General features: G+C 30.6%; 3 protein-coding genes across 3 annotated transcripts; 2 read left to right on the top strand and 1 right to left on the bottom strand.

Moving 5' to 3' along the window:
• The first annotated feature begins 4,091 nt into the window (after nt 1-4,091).
• LOC8273818 (auxin-responsive protein IAA27) lies at nt 4,092-7,806 on the top strand. Its single transcript, XM_002515957.4, has 5 exons — nt 4,092-5,110; nt 5,874-6,103; nt 6,869-7,010; nt 7,224-7,285; nt 7,453-7,806. Exons 1-5 carry the CDS (start codon nt 4,461-4,463, stop codon nt 7,488-7,490), a joined length of 1,122 nt encoding a protein of 373 aa, XP_002516003.1. The 5' UTR covers nt 4,092-4,460; the 3' UTR covers nt 7,491-7,806.
• Nucleotides 7,807-8,510: 704 nt separating this feature from the next.
• On the bottom strand, nt 8,511-12,747 carry LOC8273817. Its single transcript, XM_002515956.4, has 4 exons — nt 12,110-12,747; nt 10,712-11,156; nt 10,452-10,567; nt 8,511-9,178 (listed from the first exon to the last, which is right to left on the bottom strand). The coding sequence occupies exons 1-4, from the start codon at nt 12,516-12,518 to the stop codon at nt 8,757-8,759; spliced, it is 1,392 nt and encodes a 463-aa protein (XP_002516002.1). The 5' UTR covers nt 12,519-12,747; the 3' UTR covers nt 8,511-8,756.
• Nucleotides 12,748-20,893: 8,146 nt separating this feature from the next.
• On the top strand, nt 20,894-24,012 carry LOC8273816 (protein JINGUBANG). The gene is made up of 2 exons (XM_048377618.1): nt 20,894-22,156; nt 23,161-24,012. The coding sequence occupies exons 1-2, from the start codon at nt 21,593-21,595 to the stop codon at nt 23,881-23,883; spliced, it is 1,287 nt and encodes a 428-aa protein (XP_048233575.1). The 5' UTR covers nt 20,894-21,592; the 3' UTR covers nt 23,884-24,012.
• The last annotated feature ends 138 nt before the right edge of the window (nt 24,013-24,150 follow it).

Here is a 24,150-nt window from a genome sequence, read left to right as displayed (position 1 = left end):
AATTATTTATACAGTGTATAATTGAAATTTATTAAATTTGTTTTATTTACAAATGAGTTTTTAAATTAAATGTATTAAATAATAATTACAAAATTCATTTTAAAAGAAATAAATATTATACTACAAATAAATTATAATAAAATTAAAAAAGAGAATACATAGTAGTCGAGAGTATTTTAGTATGACTTACCAATTAATATGAAATTATTAAAAAAATTATATATTTTATTAAAATTTAATTTAATAATAAATAATTCAAAAATTTAATTATATAAAATTATAAATGAAATTTACTTAAGTCAAACAAATAAATTAAATTCACACATAAATTTCATAAAATTTGATGGAGTTTATTTAAACTAAACCACTACAAGTTTATTTGAATATGATATTATATTGGATATGATAATGACCTGAACTAGGGTTCTTTTACTTCAGACATGAATTAGAGTTGTGTCTCGATTAGTTTAGCAGATAAAATCACATAATATAATCTTAAATATATAAAACATTAAAGTTATCCTCCATCATATCATATATTCATATATAAGAAAAAAGAAAACTAAAATATCAACTATCTCAAGCAGCTCCATTATGTTAATCAAGTAATTAAGTCATACATTAGGCAAATAATTAAAAAATAAAACCCATAATTTTTTTTATTTTTTTTTTTTGTTTCTGGAAAAAGAAAAGACCTATTGTTAACATCACTAGATGAAGAAAAAAGAATATAAAGTGAAGCTTGTTGGGTAGAAATATACAAGGGTAGAATCAGGAATAAGGTATGCTGTGGATAGTTGCAAGCCTGGAATAGTTTACAAATGTTCAAGAAAGCAATTTGACAACTCAAGCAAAAGCAAAAGCAAAATCTTGCAGTAGAGAGGAGGAGGCATCAATATCTCAAAATTGACCTATTATTATAATGCTATAGATTCTATACACCATTTATTCCTTTTGCTTACTCAACAAATGCATTTTCTACAACTATATATATATATATATATATAAGAGGCACACACAGAACTTTGCTCTTACTATATGTAACTTCAATGTCTGATTCTCCTCTTTAATTGTTGAGTTAAAACAGAATAAAAAAAGTATTTTACCAAACGCAATTTTAGTGTGCATCTTATTGTTTCATAACCCACTAATCACTATCATGTTATGCTTTGCTCTCCGAATAAGTTAAGAAATCTTTGATTTTTATTAGAAAAATATTAATTTATTATGTATTATATAATTATGGTTGTTTTTATGCACCATTATGAATTCATCCTTTTCCGTATTTGCAGTGATCATAATAAAATAAACATATTAAAAATTGGTCTATTAGGTCATCAACCAATAAGAGGTCAAATTAACATAATACTTAAAAAAGTGATATAATAGTCAATAAAGAATTGCTAATGATGAATTAAGGATCTCATTACATTGCTAAAATGAGCTAATATGTATATATATATATATATATATATATAGAGAGAGAGAGAGAGAGGTTTGTTATGTAGAAGCACGCTTGAACATGGGATCTTTCTTCTTAAAAGTTGATTGGATGTTTCAGATAACACTTTTTTGGGTGGATGAGACAGCATCTTAGGTGTGAAGATTATGCATAGTTTGCAATCTTTAATTAAATCCTATAAAGCTGATTTTCTTAACATTTTTTTAATTATGCAATATATGTTGTTCAACTATGAGATCATGTTATTAAAGAAGCAGCCCTCTCTATTATATATTGCAATTAAATTGATGATGATGATGATGATGATGATGATGATGATGATGATGCTTGCCTAACAGTGGCTGCTCTATATTTCCATCACTTGGCTGCTTCGTAATTGATTCAATGAACTTACCCTAAAATAAAAAATATAAGAAAAGGAAGAGCAAAGAATAGAGGCCCCTCTTTTTTTTTTTTGGATGATAGAAAGAGACAGTTAAATTTATTATAAATTGCAATTTTTATGAGGCACTTTAGAAGATAGAAATGAAAATATATATATGAAAAAGTAAAAGAAATGAAATGACAGCGTTTTATATAAGAACACTTTTGTTTTACTATTTATGATTTGATTTTTGTCTAATACCATTTCTCTTCCTTTATTTTTATTTCAATATATTGGTTTCAAAAGAATGATATACACATATTTTATTTTAATTTATTTCTCTAGTACTATTTGGGTCCTTTCTAAAAACACAATTGAGTAGTTTTACTAATATTAAATTAGCTGGTAGTTAGCACTCATTTCAGATTTATAACTATGATTTAAATATGCATTATGTGCAATTATAAAAGGAAATGAGAATGCTCTAAATATATTATTCATAAAAAAGAATTGAATGACTAATCATTTGATGAATATTTATGAGTATTTCAAATGAATAAAATCAATAATTTAGAGTCCTTATTTATTTATAATTTTCAAGCTTAAAATATAAAATTGTTAATGATTTATTTTCATATAATAATGTCTTCACAAAGATCACTCATTTTTTAAAATAAAGAGAGAGTGGAAATAGCATGGACAAGAGTGGAAAGTGGTAGTCTAATATAGAATTCTAAAGGTTTTACCTTTAGGAGACCAACGGTAAACGGTATATTCAAGTTACCGCTTACTGGAAACAAGTCAATGGGTCGACGACCCAATCATGACGGGTTTACTCCCGTCAACACCAGCAACGAGACGCCGTTATGTTCCCCAGACCAGCACAAGCGATGACGTGGGCGTATCTTCAGCGTTGAAACAAAATACATTTTCACTTACCGTAGGATCTGTTGCTCGTGATTTCCAGTTTGGATTACGCACAATAATTACGATAAGATACAGGCGTGGTAACAAAAAGATTCACCCCCCGACATAATTAACCTTAAAACTAGAAATTTACCCGACATTTTACTGACAGAAACAGTAAAAAATTTCAGAAGTAAATCAATCAGAAAAATCATTTCTCTGAACCTGCAGGCTGTACAATAGTTTCTTTCCTTTTTTTAATTTTTTTTTACTTCACATCGTCCCTTTATTTATTTTTATTTCGTCAACAAATAACGTAATTTTTATTTCACAATTTATCATTTTTAATTCCATAAAGATTTGAATTTGATTCAAATTCATGAATAAATATTTCTTTTCTTAAATAGTAATTGGTATAATAAAAAATAAGCTCGAATTTAAAATAAATAATGTATATTATAAATTTATTATGTTAAGAATATATAAATAATACATATTATTAAAATTTAAAAATTTAAAATATTGAATCTCAAGCAAAATTGTTGATTCTATAATATAAATAGTTATTTGTTATATTTATAAAATGTAAAAAAATTTATTAATACGATGGCATCGAATAGATTTTAATTGAAATATTTTATAATTTTTATTCCTATAAAAATATTCACATGCTTCTTTTATTTTCAAATAAAATGAACAAAAGAATCTTAAAACAACAGGGAAATTTATTTCATATTTTCTGTGAACAATTGTTTTTTGAAAATGAAAATCTATTTGTTCCATATTGAGCTGCCTATTTCAGTTTTCACTTTACTGTTATGGTCTGAGGGTTCTGTCAGCTTTCCAGCAATTTCCCACAATAAAAACACGAACAAAACAAAAATTATGTAATAATTCTGAAACAGAAATTTAAGAAAAAAAGATAAATTTTAGTGAAATGAAACGAAAATCTTATTATGAGTGATCATCAAAGATCTGAAATTTTGTCTTGGCCTTTGATATTTACAAGTATTTGTTCCACGTGCTATACATATATAGCTTAGGCATTTTAAGATTACAAATACAAATTTCCCGTTTCACATTATCATCATTTGAAAAATTCAATAAATATATATATATATATATGTTAAATATTTATTTATAATTTACCAATCAGGAAAATGTAAAAAACAAATTAATAGACTTTTAAATATTATAAAATTTATTCTTTAATGTTAAAAAATAAATTTTAAATTAAAATGATCTGAAAAGTAAAAAGAAAAGGTCTATTTAGTCCCTCCTTCAAAATTTTGGAGGGTATTTGAGCCTTATTTCAGTTTTTTATCTATGCTTTAAGAAACTGTGAAACTCAACTGGATTTCAGTTCAATCTAATCATCAATTTAATCTTTCTTTCTTGCCTTTTAGTTTGTGGTAAGGCTGGCATTGAAAGGGTTTTGTTTCGAACATCCCAAAAAAGGGTTAATTATTATTATTATTTTTTTTGAAATTCTTTTTATACAGAAATCTAATATTTATATATGAAATGAAGAGCAAAGTATAGCTACAGAAAGGCCAAAGAAGCTTCTTTTTCTGCATCAACAAAAACCAGTTCTTAGCAGAACAAACCACCAGACTGCTTTTCTTTCTTTCTCTCTGAAGACCATTTTCCTGTTCTTGTTTATAAACTTTCTTGCAATCTTTTTTCTGGGTTATATTTGTTGTAGTTGTTTCAAAGTTAACAACTTTGATGTCTTCTGTACCAAAAGAACATGATTACATAGGCTTATCAGAGACTTCTCCTATGGAAAGAATCTCTGACAAGCTTTCCTCTTCCCCTTCCTTTTCCTCTTCTTCTTCTTCTTCTTCCTCTACTACAAATGAAGAGAACAGTAACAAAAACAAGACTTGTCTTAACTTAAAAGAAACTGAGTTAAGGCTTGGTTTGCCTGGTTCTCAATCTCCAGAAAGAAAGCCCCTGTCTTTGCATACTGGGGTTTCTCTTTTTGGAAAAGACATTGACACCACCAACAATAACAACAGTGCTACTAATGGTAATGGGTATTCTTTTTCTCTCAGTAGCCCATTAAAGAGTTTAGTTTCAGGTGCTAAAAGAGGTTTCTCAGATGCCATTGATGGTTCTACTACTAATTGGGTTTTCCCTGTTAATAATGGATCTGACATTGATTTGAGTAAAGGTGCTGTCTTATTCTCCTCAAGAGGTGATAATGGTAATAAGAATAATAATAATACCCAGAAATCCTCTATACCTGCTGGGCTAGCAAAGAAAGATGTGGTTGTTGCTGGTAATATTATTGCTCAATCTCCAAAGCCAGTTTCTGAGAAGAACAGTCAAGTCTCCAGTGGTGCAAATGAGAATGGTAGTGCTCCTGCTGCAAAGTAAGTTCGCCTTTACCAACAATTTCTACTTCAAATTAGTTTCTTTTACTTGTGTTGTTTTTGTTTGTTTGTTACTTTGTATGTTCCTTCACCAATCTTTAATTGCAGTGATAATTGTGGAAGAAACGAAACAGTGAGCTAATTAAACCATTTATAATGTGTTTCTTACTGCTCGTCAGCGGTTAAAATTAATGGAGAAGAACTATTCTCAGGTTTAGCTGCTGTGTTGTACTTAAGGCAGTAATATTATTAATTGTGCTTGGTAACTTAATTTCTCAGTTCATTTTCTTTTCTAATTACGTGTCCTTTTCATCTGTTTTTTTTATATATAAAAAAATTGATTTTTCTTTCCTCTATTTCTTATTTCTTTTAGCTTTAATCAAACAATCAAGAGTTTATATGATTCCGACTAGAGAAGAAAATTACGCTAATTGGTTCAATTGAGCTCTATTCGCCTATCTTGATCAGTTGATGTTTTCTGTCGATTAACATTTAAATTTCTGTTTAGTTGTCACTTTCTTTGATACTTACCATGGCAGCATTTCATTTTTATATGTTTTACTTGTCTAGTCTCCTACGTGAGTGATTTGGTTTGAATTAATTGATTTCTAGAGTTCTTTTCTTGTTTACTTCATTTTTTATCCCTCTGATTTTTATATTTTCCTTCAGTTTTGCAGCTTTCATCCATTCCTTGGCCTAACAAAGTCAATTTCAAGGGTATGGTAATGTTTGGTGAATACTGATGCAAAAGTTTCTGTAACAGGGCACAAGTGGTAGGGTGGCCACCTATTCGATCATTTCGGAAGAATACCATGGCCTCTAATGTGGCAAAGAACAATGAAGATGCTGAAGGCAAATCAGGATCTGGGTGCCTCTATGTGAAGGTTAGCATGGATGGTGCACCATACCTCAGGAAGGTTGATCTCAAGACCTACAGCAACTATGTAGAACTCTCATCTGGACTTGAAAAAATGTTTAGTTGTTTTACCATTGGTATGCCTTATTCTCTCTCTCTCTCTCTCTCTCTCTCTCTCTCTCTCTCTCTCTCTCTCTCACACACACACACACACACACACACACACACACTCTCAAATGCATGTTTGTGCACATTTGTATGTGCCTGCATTCACAGTTATTAAGCAATATTTTCCTTCTGTTAGTTTGGTGCTGGAAAGGGAGTGACTTGCTTAAAACAAGAAATGTGAAGTCCATTGTTTTTTAAATCTCAGAAAAATATAATATGTTCCATGTAGCAAGAGTAGGACCACCGATATTGCACCTTTAGAGCATGTATCCGCTCTCTTGACTGGATTTGATAATATTGTGGTTAACTGCATCTGCCTTCTATTCTATACGGTAGTATAGAATTGTAGTATCAAATGTTGCTACTAAATAATTTTTGCTGTGACGATTTTCTTGTGGGTTGCTGCAATAAAATATTAAAATGAGAAACCGATTGTACTGTGATAAGCTTTTGTCTTAGCAGGTTCAGAAAATTCTGCCTGCTAAAAGAGACTTGCAAGGCATAATTAGGTTTGCAGAAGTTATGTCGTTTTTAACCTGCTCCACCAATAGGATTTTGGGAGTTGTTAGTTTAAAAGAAGTGAAGAATGTTTTTGTTTCTAGGGAAAGCATTTCCAGTCAACTCTATGCATTACAGACATGATTGCTTAATGACAATTTTATCTGTGAAAATTCCCATTTATGTGCTTGAAAATGTTTGAAAGGTTGTTGACTTGTGTGGTGATTGTGATCCAGGGCAATGTGGTTCTCATGGACTTCCAGGACGAGATGGTCTGAGCGAGACCTGTTTAAAGGATCTTCTTCATGGTTCTGAGTATGTTCTCACATATGAAGATAAGGACAGTGATTGGATGCTTGTTGGTGATGTCCCCTGGGAGTAAGTTCTAAATTGTAGTTTTACAGTTCTTAAAAATTACTGTAGATCTTAAGCTTGAGGAGTCACTAGGCATAAGCTGTTGTGCAACTTGTTTGCAATATCTTGTGATGGATAACTTTTAATCTACATTTCTACTATGAAGTCTAATAATTTATAACCAAACATCAGCCATGCATTACTCCCTTCTGATTAAGTTGTTCTATGTTATTACAGGATGTTTACTGAAACATGCAGGAGACTCAGAATCATGAAAGGTTCAGAGGCAATTGGGCTTGGTAGGTCCGCCTAGATTTTTTTTCTAATCACGTATCATGAACCCCAGTAATCTGTTATGGTGTTTTAATGTAATTAGATGAACTTGCTTGTTTTTGTTAACATTGACATGTCTCAACTTTTATGCATATGCTTAGAAATGGAGTTTGATCCTTGTGTCTGTTTGCAGCTCCAAGGGCCATGGAGAAATGCAAGAGTCGTAATTAGTGTATAATAAGCAAGGAAGTTCAAGAAGTTTCTGAAATTCCGGGAAAGCTGAAGAGTGTGTCAAGTTGAGCGCTTTGCTCATCAGCAATATATATGTATGGAAATGTCACAAGTTTGCTGTATTTACTGAACTAAAAACCAAAAAAAAAAAAAAAAAAAGAAAAGAAAGAAAGAAAAAAAACCAAAAAAGAAAATCTACAAGACAGGATTTAATTGAAGACATTGTTTTAAGTTTCCTTAGTTATTCTATTAGCTTTTCTTTCCGTATGTACTTCAATGTCTCTGTAAATTAAGGGATTGCTTGCTGATTATTACATCCCATCTCTCTTTTTGAATTGCCAGCCACATTCTGTCTGGTTTAAATTCTACGTAAGATTTATTATATTTATAACAGATTTTTAGTAAAATTCATTTACAAATTTTGATGTATAGTTTTAAGGTAGAAATTAATTTAATATTTTAGTTTTCTGAAAGTACTATTTCTTACATTTTATTTTAAATTTAAATATTGTTTTTCTTCAAAAAAAAGTTTAAATGAGATAGAAAGTAATTCTTATTATAATAAAGAAGTCTTATAAGTTTAAAATTTATTTAAAAATAATTTTTCATTTCATACTAAGTATTTTTTTAAATAAAAGAAAACTTTAGATATCTGTCATTTTTACATATTCAATGTAATATTTTTATTTTATTTTATTCTTATATTATAATAAAAGTAATAAATTTTAAATATCTAATTTAGCTCATTTTTATATTTAAATTTTTTAAAAAATTTAAATCCATTTAGTGTAAAATAAAAAAAGTATAACAAAATTTAATTTAATTACATATTAATTTTATAAATGTAATGAGATAATATCAAATAAATTTTTATTTTTATTAAATATAAATTTAAAAATAGATCAGGAGCCCTGTATGAGGGTCAAGTAGTACAATTAAGCTAGAAAACTTGTTGGCAGTGCTGGTCTTGTCTCTCAGACCACAAAGTTCACAGGAGATTAGAAATTTGACAACAGCAAATACAGGAATGGATGCTAAACATGTCATAGAAAAGGTAATGAGATCAAGGAACTTGGAAAATTGAATGAAAATGGAAAAAAGGAAGAGAACAGAGAGGGAGGAAAAAAAGAAAAAAAGAAAAGAAAAACAGGGAACGTTTGCAAGATTCGTTCTGAACACCTATGTGGAACAGCATTATATTGACAACTTCCGTGTTTCAATCAACCTAGGTAAAACTAACCAATCGGCCATCTACTCCGAATAGCTTTAAGATTCCAGTCCCGAGATCTTAAGGTATACCATCTGGGTATAGCCATTAAATACAGAAGTCTCCAGTCTACCAAGACCAAGCCGTTGAAACAGGCCATAACGACCATCTTCAACAATAGGTGGGCTAGTTCGAGCAGGATCGTACCGTGTTTGATGTGTGAGGGAAGGACCAGCTACTGGAGGAAGCTCCCAGTAAACATCAAGAACTGATTCAATAAACCGGCTGTTCTGAAAATGTTCCTCATAAGAAATTGGCTTATTACTGTGATTAAAATTATCCCTCATCCAGCCTCTAACTCCCCACCATGCTTCATTTGGGCCACATAGTTCATCTATATCAACTGCCTTCTCCCAGAATTTCTTCCTTTTTGATCTAAGCCTGCTCTCGTCGCTATCCCTAAAGCAGCTGTGACCACCTCCTAAATTCAAGCAATGTAAGTGAGTCTTATAAAATGACCACCCTGTTAATAAACTTTAAGAGTGCAAGTATGCAATTTATAGCGAAAGAACAACATGCATCAGAAATTTAAAATAAGAAATGACTTTAGTTGTCCATGTCAAGATTACTTCTCTTTTCCTTTTATTTCTTGTTCATGGTCAATATATTTTGCCCACATTGGAAAGAGTGAACAGAATCAGAAGCTGTCACTCTTTGCTATTTTCCACTTCTGGCAGATGAAAAGCTAACCATTATTTATTCGCTTATTTGTTTGGGAGAAAAAGTAGCAAGGGGGTGGGGGATGGGTGGGGTGGTTCCGAAGTATGGATAGGATGAACAAGCATTAATGTAACTGAGGTTGTGATGGAAAATGAGAGGATATAGTTCATAAAACTGAAGTTGGGAGGCTATAGCAGAAGGAAAGAGGTACAAATCTATTCCATGGAATGTACAGATGAAAATAAATTAAGAAAAAGATCATATAGTTGTGAAGAAAATATGTAAGATCTGCTTTCTTAAAGGAATTGCAGAAAAGGAGGCCAATAAGCTAAGCAAGACACATGATGCATTATGATATCAACCAATGGTTCCATATAGGATAAAGTGAGCAAAAGGATGCATGTTTCACACCAAGACATTTTAAGGCTTATAAGAATACTTAATATGCCGTCTAAAGTTGAGACATGTTATCTATTATATCTACCATCTAGATGATGAACCATCGAAACCATCCTTTGTTATGCATGACAGGATGAATTGAACCAACTATCACCTCCCTGAATAAAACTCTTTTCTTTTCATCAAAACCCACTATTCCCCACTATCCCATTTTTTTCAAGAATTGAAAATTTCTCATATAAAACTTAAAAAAAAAAAAAAAAACCTTTTCTTTTTATCATTAACATCTCTCAAACCAGGACCAGACTGCCAGATCATGATCACAGTCAGCATTTGCTTATGCAGCATGACACTTTTTTGAAGTACCATGTGTATCATATAAGAGAGTTTAGAAGTGTTATGCTCTGACTGGACTATCATAATGCTATAGAAATCTATAGTTACAATGTCATGCTGACATAAGTTTACCACTTTTTGAACTTTGGTTTAACTTTAAAGGCTCCACCCTTGGCTATTTCTCCTGGTATTCAGCAGTTGTCAAAATATAAATTCATGTTTTATATGTCCATCAACAAAACCATACAATAGATGCAACCATAAAACTAACTGGAACAGAAAAAGGATAGTAAATGCACCTCTTATATACGACTGATCACATATCTGTCTTAAGGAATAATGATCTCCAGTACCAGTATCATAGTTATCCTCAAAAACAAGATGTTGAAAGCCAGCATCCATCGCCTGCTTAACTCTGCCATGAAACACATTAACTACGAGAATCAGCATTGAGAATTTACTAGAGTATACTATATGGGCATGCACAGAGTGTCTGGAAAATATGAATACAGGTACTGTTCAAGAAAAAAAATGGTCAGAGGTTAGATAATTTCAATACCTTTTTAATTCATTTTGATGGTCATCAAAAAAGATAAGGACTCGACTGAGATCAGTAATCCCATGTTTCTTCAGCACACTTTTCCATTCAACACTTCCAAAATCCACAAAATCCTTTCCAGCAAAATAAGTGCAGTTTCCATCAACATAAGCAGGGCCCTTTTTCAGGTATTTCTCAGGATGTCTGGGTGAAAGTGAAATAATCGGTGTATCTGGCATTGCTTGCCTCAAGACCCAGGTTGAATGACCCTTAAAGGCACCACTTTCAATCATCAGATCTGGCTTCAGCCACCTTGCAATAAACCAAAGCCCAAAGCTGTGGTCAAAACCCATTCCATACATGTTGTTTTTGATTGGCCTAGTTTCATATATTGGTACAAACTCTCCCAAGCCCTTAAGCAAATCCTTGGATGTCCACTCGACTGATTTTCCATGTTTCGATCTGCCTTTTGCCAAGGACAACAATTAAATGGGAGCATATTATAACAGCATATATAAATCACAATTTTAAAATCACTAAAAAAGAGCATTATCTGAATTCCATATAGAAGATCACAAACATGACTTGTTAAGTAAACACAGAGCATAAGAAGTCTAGAGAATCATAAGCTTAGCACATGTTGAATAAGGTGCTACGCCATATAATATGCACACTGTTCAGAAGTAATAAGCAGAAATCCAGAATATTTCAAACTTTTTAACCATATGCTAAAATGGTAGTTAGCAAGTAGTTTTCGATTCTGTCACCAGTCTAGTAGGAGGAAAAACACCAGTTCCCATTTATTCATATACAACCCCCCCAACCCCACCCCCCCAATTCTCCATCCCTCTCTTTCTCACTGAAAAGAATGACTGTTGCATTAAGTTAAAACCCACTTTTTCCTTTTAAAAAAAAGTCTCCAAACCACGAAAATGGGAAGCAAGATGAAAAGCAAGAACTTGCACAATTAACTGGAAACTCAATGTTAATAAGCCAGCAGCTAAGAATATTTCAATAGACAATTTGGACACAGTTTGTATCAAAACTAAGCTAAAGAAATACTGGATATGAACAAATAGTGAAAGCTCCTCTACTTTCAGAACCACAGTTCCGTTTCTTAACCTACAGTTTCTAATTCCTAATAATATGACGCACCTAAGACATGTTCCTGCTAGTAGTAAATAAAATAAAATAATAGAGACCAATCATATCAAACATAAAGATCTAATCTTTTTAATAAAACAGCTAACTTGGACATCAGTTTGTATTAATAAGGATTCTAAGCTAACAAATGCTAAATATAATGCAACCCATAAGGATTCTACAACATATAAACATAAAGATCCAATCTTCTCCAGAACCCAGATCTAAATCACCCACAAACATAAACACAGACACACATTAATAATAAAGACTTACACCAAGGAACACCAAGAGCACCAAAATCGGATTCAAGACCATCAAAACCGAAGAACCCGACCCTAGTAGCAGGATCAAAAGGAGAAACACAAACGAAATTCCTAGAATGAAAGAGCAAAGACCCAGTTGACACCAAAACGACGAGTAGGCAAAGGATTAGACAGGGTGTAGGACAAGGGCAGAGATGGGACAATCGTGAAAAGTAATTAGTAGCTAATAAGGTAAGGCTTTGTTTCTTAGTTTTTGACTCGTCGCCGGAAATGAGTGACGTATCGGCGTCGGAGACGGTGTCGTCTGGATATGGAGATACGCGGCGAGAAGAGAGGGCTCGGTCTAGCATCTTGGTGGTGGAGACTGTAGTGCTAGTGGGAGTTTTGGGACTCAGTGGGTGCTTGTTGAGAGTGTGCATCGTGAAAAAAAACTTGGAAACGGTGATTTTCTTTTTAATTGTCTGTTTTTCAATTTTTACAATTTTTTTTTGCAAATGCTTGTGAGGATCAAACCTGCAGATCAAGTGATGCTGTGACTGATAAGCTTTGCTTTCGTTGTTTTCTCTTCTTTTTTCCTTTTGGAATCTTATTTTATTTAAAGAATTGTTTCCTATTTCTGTGTGATATTTGTGAATCTGATAAAGAAAATGTAAAGATTTGTTTATCTAACATCCACCGATATCTGTTAAGAGTTTATTATTTTGAGGCCTAATTGCAAATTAGCGTTCTTGATTATCCAATATAACTTTTTAGTTTTGACAGATTGAGTTATCAATTTTTCAAAATTTGCAATTCAAATCCCAATTGAGATTCCGATGTATTTGTGCCAATGTATCGGATAAGACTTATAATGTTAGAGTTCGTGTTAAAATAAACCGGCACGTCAGGTGCATTTACACATATAAATGGTATATTTTACAAATTGTTTTGCTGGGACTATCTAATTTTTTATTATTTTTTCACTAATTAAACATAAAAAACCGAATAATTTCTCACTTACCAATCACTAAAAGAAAAGAAAAAACTCAAAATTCAGTAATTAGGTGAGAACCCAAGTATCAGACTAAACGCTAAATAAATTTTTTTAAAGAAAAACCAACAAAATAAAAAAAATAAGTAAAATAAAATAACCAAATAAAAAGTAAAAAGAACATAAAAGAATCCACGGAAATTAAAGAACAAAGCACATCGCTTTGGAATCAAGAAATATAGAGTTCAATTAGATTAACTATCAAAGCCAATAAAGTATACCAATGTTTCAAGATTTCTCTTTACTAATAGAAAAATATTAAAGATATATATATGAGAAGAAAAAAGAAAACGAGTAGAAATAGAAGTATTTCTCTCGCCCCATCAATAGTAGAGTACATAAGAGATCGAGGTAAGTATTTTATAACTTGAGAAAGTGAGAGAATTGAGGCTAGACAACTTGCTGTTGAAAGGTGGTAAGGCGTTGATTGATGGTGGATGGTGGTAAAATTTAAAAAACAAAGAAGGGGGATTTCTCTCTCCCTGGCGTCGATAGTCTTCAAGATCAGTGTGAATATTCTTGTAGGAGCATAGACTTCACTTGTACAGTGGCTATGCCGCTTGGTTTGGCTGAAAATAAACATTCGCATAGGAAATGGCTAAACGCGATGAGAAAGAAAAAAATTTGAAATGAGATTTTTCTTTAATTAAGTTAGATTTTGGTGAAGGAATAGTTTTGTTTTTAGGGTTTTCAACAAGTCAATCTGTAAACACAAGTTTATTATATAAAACTCACCGGTTGGATCTAAAGTGATACTTCATTTTGACACATTCTGTAGTATTTACAAGGCTCCTTCGTAGGATCATAGTTTTATTTTATTTCTATCTTATTTTATTTATTTATTTATTTATTATAGATATACTATTTGATATTAATTTTTAGTTCTTGAACAACTAATGGTATATCTAGTTCCTAAAGAACTTATATTATAAATTTTAGTTTTTGAAGAACTAGCATTATAAATTTTAGTTCCTGAAGAACTAGTATTATAAATCTTAGTTCCTGAAGAATGTGCATTATAAATTTTAGTTCATGAAGTATTTGTATTATAAATTTTAGTTCTTGAAGAACTTGGATTATAAATTTTAGCTCTTGAAGTACTTGTATTATAAATTTTAGTTCTCGAAGAACTTGTATTTTAGTTCCTAAAGAACTAATATCCGTTTGAGTTCTTGAAGAACTATTAAATACATAAATAACTAAAGGTACATAAGTTTTTGAAGAATTAAGTATCTTGAAATCTAGTACTCCAATTTATTAGAGAATTAATGTTTTATATTCCTGAAGAACTAAGTATATTAGTCTTTAAAAAATTGATACTGATTGACATGTTATTTATTTTTCTTCATATAGAAATGTAAAATATTATGGATCCTACTCAATCGTCAATAGGATTACGAATAAATGATTCAGATTTATGTCTTGCAGACAGTACTACCATGCACCCCATATTAAGAGATAATAAATATTTTTCTCACTTAACAATAGGAGAAACTTATGTCAATATAATATCTGGTAGTAAAAGAATAATTGAAGACTCCAAAAGAGCAAATACATTACTACCTCGGGGTACATATTTCTTTATTAAAAATGAATTATTCGCCCCAAAATCTCGTAAAAATTTATTGACCTTTAAAAATATTCGCCAAAATTAATATTATATTGAAACTACAAACATGGAAAATATCGAATATCTTTATATTACAACCCTCATAACAGGAAATAAATATATATTAAAGAAATTATATGCTTTCTTTTCTGACTTATATTACACATATATGTATACTATTGAAACAAATGTGGTAGTAAACCATAAGTTCACTGACCCAATTATTTTTTTTATTTGGCTTGATCGATTAAGTCATCTTAGATCAACAATAATGCGAAAAATTATTAAAAGCTCTTATGGCCATCCATTAGAGAACCAGAAGATTATTCAATCTAATGAATTCTTATGTTCAGCTTGCTTTCAAGGAAAACTAATTATTAGGCCTTCACCGAGCAAAATTTAAAATGAATCACATAGATTTTTAAAATGTATACAAGGTGAAATTTGTGAACTAATTCATCCACCGTTTGAACCATTTAAATATTTTATGGTGTTAATAGATGCATCAATAAGATGGTCACATGTATATTTATTATCAACTCGAAATCTGGCATTTTCTAGATTACTTGCTCAAATAATTTGATTAAGAGCACAGTCTCCAAAATATACTATTAAAACAATTCATCTTGATAATGTTGATGAATTTACATCTAAGTCTTTTAATAGTTATTGCATATCAATTGAAGTAACTGTTGAACATCAAGTAGTTCATGTTCATACTCAAAATGGTCTAGTGGAATCTTTTATTAAACGTCTCCAATTAATAGCTAGACCATTGCTTATGAAAACATACCTCCTAATAATTGCTTAGGGATATGCAATTTTACATGCAGCAACTATTATTCGCATATGGCCAACTAGTTATCATAAATTTTCATAATTATAGTTGGTTTCTAGTCATGAGCCAAATATTTCCCATTTGAGAACTTTTGGATATATTGTTTATGTCCCAATTGACCCCCACATCACACAAAAATGGGACTTGAGAGGAAATTGTGCATATATATTGGATATGAATCTCCATCTATAATTAAATATCTTGAGCTATTAACGAGGGTTGTCTTTACTGCGAGATTTAATGATTGTTATTTTAATGAGGCTTTGTTTCCTAAGTTAGGAAGGAGAGAACAAGCAATTAGAGAAATAAATCGTTTGGAATGAGCCATCATTAAATCATCTTGATCCTTATTCTAAACAATGTGAACTAGAAGTTCAAAGGATCATTCATTTGTAAAGTATAGCAAATCAATTGCCATATGCATTTTGTAATAAAAAAGAATTATTAAATCTCATATACCAGCCAAAATTGCTCCAGCTAGAATTGAAGTTCTAGTAGGACATGTTAATATTATAGCAAATGAGTCTATGTCACGCCAAAAGCGTGGTAGGCCACCTGGTTCCAAGGATAAAAATTCAAAAAAATAAAATAAAATAAACCAAGTGACATTCCCAAAATTGATGTTCCTGAAAAGTCTGTAACAAAAGACATAAATGAACAAGTAACCCTAGAGGAGGTTCAAGTGCATGAAGATGATGTAAACAATGAGATGTCAATTAACTATGTCACTTCAGGTAAGGGATGGAATCGAAGTGAAATGATTGTCCATAATGTATTTGCATATGCAGTGGTAGTTGATATTGCAAAAAAAGTGAGGACATTGAATCTAAGTTCGTCACTGAATGTCGACAAAAAAATGATTGGCTTAAATGGAAAGATGCAATCCAGGCAGAATTAAAATTATTAGAAAACGCCAAAGTTTTTAGGCCCATATTTTAATACTTGAAGATATTAAGTAATAGGCTATAAATGGGTTTTTATGCGTAAACGAAATGAAAAAAATGAATTATGAGATACAAAGTGCGATTTGTAGCACAAGAGTTCTCTCAAAGACCTTGCATTGATTATGAAGAAACTTATTCTCTAATTGTAAATGCAATTACATTTAGATTTTTAATTAGTCTGGCAAGTTTAAAGGACTTCATATGCATTTTATGGATATTGTTTATAATACCCATGATTTTAAATTTTAATTGCTCTAATTTTTATCAGGGATAATTTAGTAAATTTTAAAATCAGAATTAAAAGAGTAGTCAATTTTATTTACATTCACATTAGTTTTATTTAAAAGACTTATTTTCTATTTAACTTGAAATTGATATTACATTAAATAATGATGATTTGTTTATTATATATATATATATATATATATATATATATATATATATAAATAAATAATAAAGTAAAAATAATTTGGTCATGGGTGTTATGGTAGCAACTTTTTAGGGGGTGACTTATTTATATTTTTTCACCTTTTTTCTTTAAAAAATATTATAAAAAAATTTCCCTCTTCTCTTTCTCTCCCCGACGCCACCTCCTTATCCCCCAACTCCTTTCCATTTCCAGCCACAGCCTCGCCGTCGCCAGGCATCCAACTTCGCTCCTATTTTTATTTCTCGTCAGCATCGTCCTTTTCCCCTTTCTCTCGTCGTTCCCTCGCCGCACCAAGGAGAAGAAGTTGCCTCCCATGCTGCCATCGCCGGTTCGACCTCCTACCACCATCCTTTCATCTATCCGACGCTGGAAACGAGTTCCCCACCGTCAAAAACTCCCAAGCTAAGCTTCCCTGCCATTTTTCCTCTGCTGGCAATAGTGTGTGAGCCTCGCTAGAGCCGAAACTTTCTGACCTCGATCCAGTGGCTTCCGATGAGTTTCCAATAGAAACAATCACATCATCAAACTCGCCGCAACTCAAATTTCACGTAGGTTTCTTCGGATTTGAAATCTAACACCATTAGCAGTACGGGCTTCCGAACCCTGGTGTTTTCCGGACGCGCAGAATTTCGAGTTTCGACTAGGTATAATTTTATTTAGATTTTGAGAATTATTTTAAAATTATTAGAAAATATTGGGTGTATCAATTGTTAGTTATTATTAATTAATTAAATTATCTAATAAATGAGTAGCATGATCCTAGAAATATTGTTGATCTTATTGTGTAAATTGAGGCTGTAATTAATTAAATTAAATGTAAGAAAATAATTATGTGATTATATCGTGAATAATATTATTATTTTTGCCGGACTGTTGATTTTGTATTGTGATTTGGATTGTGTTGCTGAGTCAAAAAATAATACAGTTTGTGGCCCGACTCCGATTAAATAATTATGAAATATTTAAAATATTTCTAGCAAGTTTTGCACCCGTTATACGGGAGGTAAATGTCTATATTTTAGAGGAAGTTCTGCCGAATTTTCGATAGAATTTTTGAATCGGAATTTCTTAGGCATTCTAATCTAGGAGTCTAAGCCTAGGAAAAGTTATAAATATTTTACCAATTCAATTATTTTTCATGAACAAATAATCCTTCAGTCCAGCCAGCTCCACTCGAGGTGTAGGAGCAGACAACGGAACTCGGCAGAACTATGTGAGTTAGAATCATATATTCTTCCGCATGTATCATATCTGCATTTCAATGGAATTCTTAATTGAATAATTAATTTGGTTATTGTAGTATTATAAGTAAGATTAAATTTATTTTTGTCTTCTTTTCTACCAATATTATTAATATTGATATAATGCCTGTTATTATTATTATTATTATTATCATTATTATTATTGCGTCATTACCTTTATTTTCATTTCAAGTATTATTATTATTATTATTATTATTATTATTATTAACATTAACATTACTGTTATTATTGTTTAAATATTATTAATATTGTAAAATTTTATGCATCATGGTTCTTAAATTTTAATTGATGTTAAATATATATTATGGCTCGGAATGAGGCAACAGTAGAACATGCCACCTGATGGGCTACATTAAGATGCATGCGCACCGGTGAAAATCAAAGTCAGGTAATGGAAAAATATTTGATAATGTGCCCTAATCGAGCACAACTCTCTAGGCCCATAGAATTAATTAATATTTTTATTTATTATTTAAATATAATAATAAAAATATTAATAGAAAATTATCCACACAAAATGCGAGGAAATCAATCCAGTTTATTGTTTTAAAGTTGTTTTCAAAAATAGCTTTAAAGTTAACAAAATCTCAAAACCTTTTGAATGAGATATATTATTATTAATAAAATTTGATATATTTTTAGTAACATAAAAATTTCATATCTTTAAATATATTATTATTAACAAAATGCACCATAATATTATTTTGTTCTATATTTAATTTTTAATAAATTCCTTATTAAAGTTTGATCTGAATCTGTAAATTTTCGATATTTAAATTTTCAACTTTACTGAATCAATGGAGCCGGATTGAAAATCTTGCTAAACGTTAAAGTTTCTTCAAGTTTTTTGACTTAATTGATAAAAAAAGTCTAAATTTTATACATCTTATCAAATCTAGCACGTAGTTTTTATATTTTCAACTTCAACACTGTGTTTTAACATTAAATAAAATTATCTGTCAAATCTGCTAGGTTGGCGTAAATTCCGAAAATAACAAAAAAGAACCGAGTCAATATTAGAGTTATTGATTTGTTAAATTACTAAAATATTATCATTTAAGTACATAAATTATTATTTTTTTAACTTTGAAGTTTCATTAATTTTATGAACTTAAATAATAATATTTTAAGAAATTATGGTATTGACTCAGTTCCTCTTTTTTATTGTTGTTATCGAAGTCCATGTCATGTCAATAAATTTTATTGATAATTTAACTGGAGGTTAAAATCAAAATCAATGTTAAGATTTGATGTTAAAATTAAAAATTTAAACATTTCATGCTAAATTCGATAACAAGTATAAAGTATAGGATTTTTCTGACAATTAAGCTAATTTTTTTTTATTGAGTTGATTTTAACTTTAAAAATATAATTATTTTTCTTCAAAAAAGAAAATAATTATTTTATGATTTAGTAAGAATTGGGCCCGATAAATGTTTCGAATTGGATCAAATCGATTGAACCTGGGCTAAATGAAGCAAAGCTCTTCCTCCTTTTTATTTTATTTGATTTTTCACTATACAAGAGATAATCATTTGTTTGATTTATTAAAAATATACTTATATTACTTTTTCAAAAGAATACTTTAATGGTTGAGTTTTTTATGTGTTCAATTCTTCTAATTAGATTTATATTAATTACTCTAAGAAAAAATTATATTACTAATTGATTCTTTGTATTTGCTTAATTCTTTCTAATGATTATTTTAGTATTGTGAATATTAATAGAAAATATAAAGAATTAATTTTTTATTTTGCTAAGAGAAAAAAAAGCAATTTGTTGTATAAATTTTTTTAGTATGATTTTTTATTTATAAATATTAACATATTATGACTAATTCTTTTAAATGGCTTCTAAGGATAAGTTTTTATTTTTATAATATATTATATTTATTTTTTATATGACTTTGAAATTTTTTACTATTATGCATGTTCATATGTGCTAAATTGTGCATTTATTAAACATACATTATAGGTTCATTAATAGTATGATTAGGTTCATTGAAGTTTTACTGTTAACTATAGTTGTAAGCAACAAGATCATTAAGTATTACTTATAGGCTCATCAAATACAAGGTGTAGATTCATCGTTTATGAATTGTAAGTTCATTAATTAATATATAAATTTATTTTTTCAAATTATAAAATTTTAAAATATTATTTAAAAATTTTAGGTATATGTCTGATAAACCTAAAATTTATAAATTATGAAATTTTTTTAAATTTTAAATCTATATTTCTTATGAACTTCTAGACTATCATATATCAACATCAAATATACATACAATGAGTATATAGTTTACAATTTACCTGATACTAACCTTCAAACATGCAATTCTATGATTAATGTTTGCAGTTTTTCTAACAAACTTGTGTTTATAACTTATAATTGTATTTTGTAATTTATGATTATGAATATAATATTATCAATTTAATATTTTACTATTATTAACATTAAATTTAAAATACTAAAATATTATTATATAATGATAAAAAAATAATTAAAATTAAAATTTTATAAAGTAAAACGTAATTCAATTTAAATTACAAATATATACTAAAATATGATTTAATTTAATTTTTTCATTAAATTGTTAATAAAGTCTTATATACGTGTAAAATTTCTTTTAATATATGATATTTAATTATAAAAATAATAGCATATTACTAAAGATAATTTAGTGTCGTAATAAAACAATAAATATAAAGTATACTATAAATATAAATTAAAATAATAAATATAATAAAAAATTATTAATAATAATATAGTAAAAGAAAGAGATGGGAAATAGGAAAAGAAAAGTAGCATTTGTATAGTGCAAAGATATAGCCTCTAACATTTAAAGCATAAACACACACACAAAAAAAAAAAGGAAATTGACACGTGTTGATACATAATCAATTATGGACACAGATTCATGATATAACAATCTCATATTATTGTATTAATATCTTAAAGATACATATCAAAAATAAATTTTAAGCTTTTTTGGGTAAGATTTGAACTTGGTGTCTTTTCTTTATCCTTTATTTTTATTAGAGAAATTCTTACACCAAAGTCTAGTTTTATTATTATATTTGAGATAAAGATTTTGACTTAGAGAAAAAAGAAAAAAAATACAAAATAGAAGTGTGAGTTTACACTCTCTATTTTAAGATAGGAATTAGTTAGGTTTCAATAGAGGTGGATGCGTAGTAAATATTCTCTACGTAGAAAAAATTAAATAATTTTAAAATTAGACCTCATAAATGCCCAAAAGATTTCTGCTGAGATTTCATTTATAACTCAGCCTAGTCTATATTAATTCACAACCATATGTTACATATAACCTAAGGGTTTTTGCTTCCAATTTGCATCTTCATTACATTTCATTGAGAGAGATGGCCTCATTAGAAGACTCTCCAAATTCACCACCAAACCCATCTTTTGCAATAAGAAAAACATCTCACGGGTTCTTGAGAAGCCTCTCTTGGAAAGAAGCACCTTCATTCTCAGAGTTTCCTTACACTCCACCTCATTTTGCCACCCCACACCGCCGTTCCTCTCCCTTCTCCTCCCCTCCTCGACCCCACACACCATCACCGATTAACTTTGTCGCCAATAACTCTAAAACTACGTATACTTGCCTATCTTCAATCCTTAAAAAGGACGGTCAAGTACTGTCCATGGCAATTTCGAATGGTGTTATATATACCGGCTCCAGTAACAATTTGATACGAATGTGGAAAATGCCAGAGTTCACCGAGTGTGGACAGCTTAAGACAAAGGCAAGCATGGCGGTTGCATTGGGAGTTTCACATGACAGAGTTTATGCTGCCTATGGCGATGGCAAGATTCGAGTTTGGCGAAGAACATGGGATGGATCTTTCAAACACGTACGTTTGGCTACTATACCTAAGACCGGAGGTTATGTCCGGAGCTACATTGCCGGGAAAGACAAGACGGTAATTAATCTAATTAATAATATGGCCTTTGTTCGTTTACTTCTTCTGCTGTGGTCTTGATGTGTTACTATTCAATGTCTTATCAATCTTGAGCTAATGCAAATTGATATCTTTACTTGGGGCTACTAGAAAATTCTACACACATATCACACCAAAATGCATGTACTGAATGGTTTATATGTTTTCACACCTTTCCCACCTACTATACGAACACATTTTTGCTATAGCAACTTATTTATTACCATAAATGCATAGCAGAAGATTTGGTGAAGTTGTAATTGGACATAAACCATTTCAGTGAGCATGATGTGATATATGCATTTATACTCTTCTGTGAAAATTAGTGAAAATAATGAACGTATAGGACAGTTTAGTTGGCAAGTGGGTCCAAAATATAAAATGCACCTTTTATTATTATGAATTTTTAATCTTTTCATGCATATTCTATTTTTGACACAATGATATAATCAAATGCTAATAAATAACTTGGCTACTTCTAATATACTCCATTCAATTGTTTACAACTAATTTATATATTTGCTAAGTGTAATAGGCTAAAAGAATTCTAAATATAGTGAAGTCATGCACGGACTTTTGGAGTTGTCGTCGTACATAACTCCGTCCTGTAAGTCATATGTGTCTCAAGGGCATCCACATGATCAAATCTTATCAGCAAGTTGTGCTGATTGCTGAAGCATTGCATTGTAACTAATTTCCCTCTGCTTTTTCAGTGAAAGTTGGCTTCCATAGTTTGCTCTGTCTTTAAAGAATGTGCCTGTCATATTTTGATCTTCTTTTATATACTATATGCGCTATCTCTGCATATGGTAATCTCGTAGTGATGCAAGTTGGATTTGCATACATTTCTAACTCATAACCAGCTATGTTCATTACACTAAGTAACTATTTTAGTGTCTTATAAAAAGTTTAAGCTCTTATGGGTGGAACAAGCTGTAGATACAAATTATTAATAATTGTGCGACTGGTATTCAATGATTTAACAGATGAAACACTTGGGGCCAATAACATCATTAGCAATCAACATTTCTGATGACACACTGTACTCAGCTTCCCTTGATAAAACAGTAAAAATATGGAGATTATCAGACCTCAGATGCATAGAGACAATCCAAGCACATTCGGAGCCAATCAACGCCATAGTCGTGGCGGACGATGGAGTACTCTACACAGCCTCTGATGATGCTACAGTCAAAGTCTGGCGTCGGAATTTTTGTACTGGAGATTGGCCACATTCCCTTATCGTCGTTTTACCTGCAAAGTTCTCACCTGTAAAGACATTGACCCTGACCGCAGATAACAGGATCCTATACGGAGGGTGCACCGACGGCTATATTCATTACTGGCTTAGAGGTGGATTTTCAGGCCAACTACAGTATGGTGGTGCACTACAAGGTCACACACATGCTGTTATGTGCATCGCGAATGTTGGAAACTATGTAATTAGTGGATCAGCTGATTCAAGTAGCAGAGTTTGGCTTAGAGAATCAGACGGGCAACATACTTGCCTGGCTGTTTTAATTGGGCATAGAGGACCTGTAAGATGTGTTACAGCAGGTTTAGGGAGATTGGGAGATGATAATGAAGAAGAATGCACAATATGCACAGGGAGTCTTGACGGAGTCATAAAATTATGGCGGGTGACGCGTACCAGCAAAGACAGTGGACCTCTGTCAACAAGTGGGTACGAGTATTTTGAGCTGCAATAAGAGAATCATATTCAGTGTGCTTCAAAGTGTACAGTGCAGTTAAAGAATTAAGAACTGAGCTAGTTGATTATTGTTAATCTTTTATTAATGTTAATTAATGAACTACAGTATATACAGACATTGCACAAACATAATTGTTAGAAAGTTAGAGCTCAATCATTGCAATTGTATCCCTCAGGATGAACACAATTCTTGATCATACAAAGTAGCTTGAGCACAAAACCACCTCTACTCAAAGCAGATAAAAGAAGACACTCCATTACTGTT

The sequence above is a fragment of the Ricinus communis genome, chromosome 8 (assembly GCF_019578655.1).
Source record: "Ricinus communis isolate WT05 ecotype wild-type chromosome 8, ASM1957865v1, whole genome shotgun sequence".
NCBI classification, from domain to species: Eukaryota; Viridiplantae; Streptophyta; class Magnoliopsida; order Malpighiales; family Euphorbiaceae; genus Ricinus; species Ricinus communis.
This window is presented reverse-complemented; position numbering and strand designations above follow the sequence as displayed.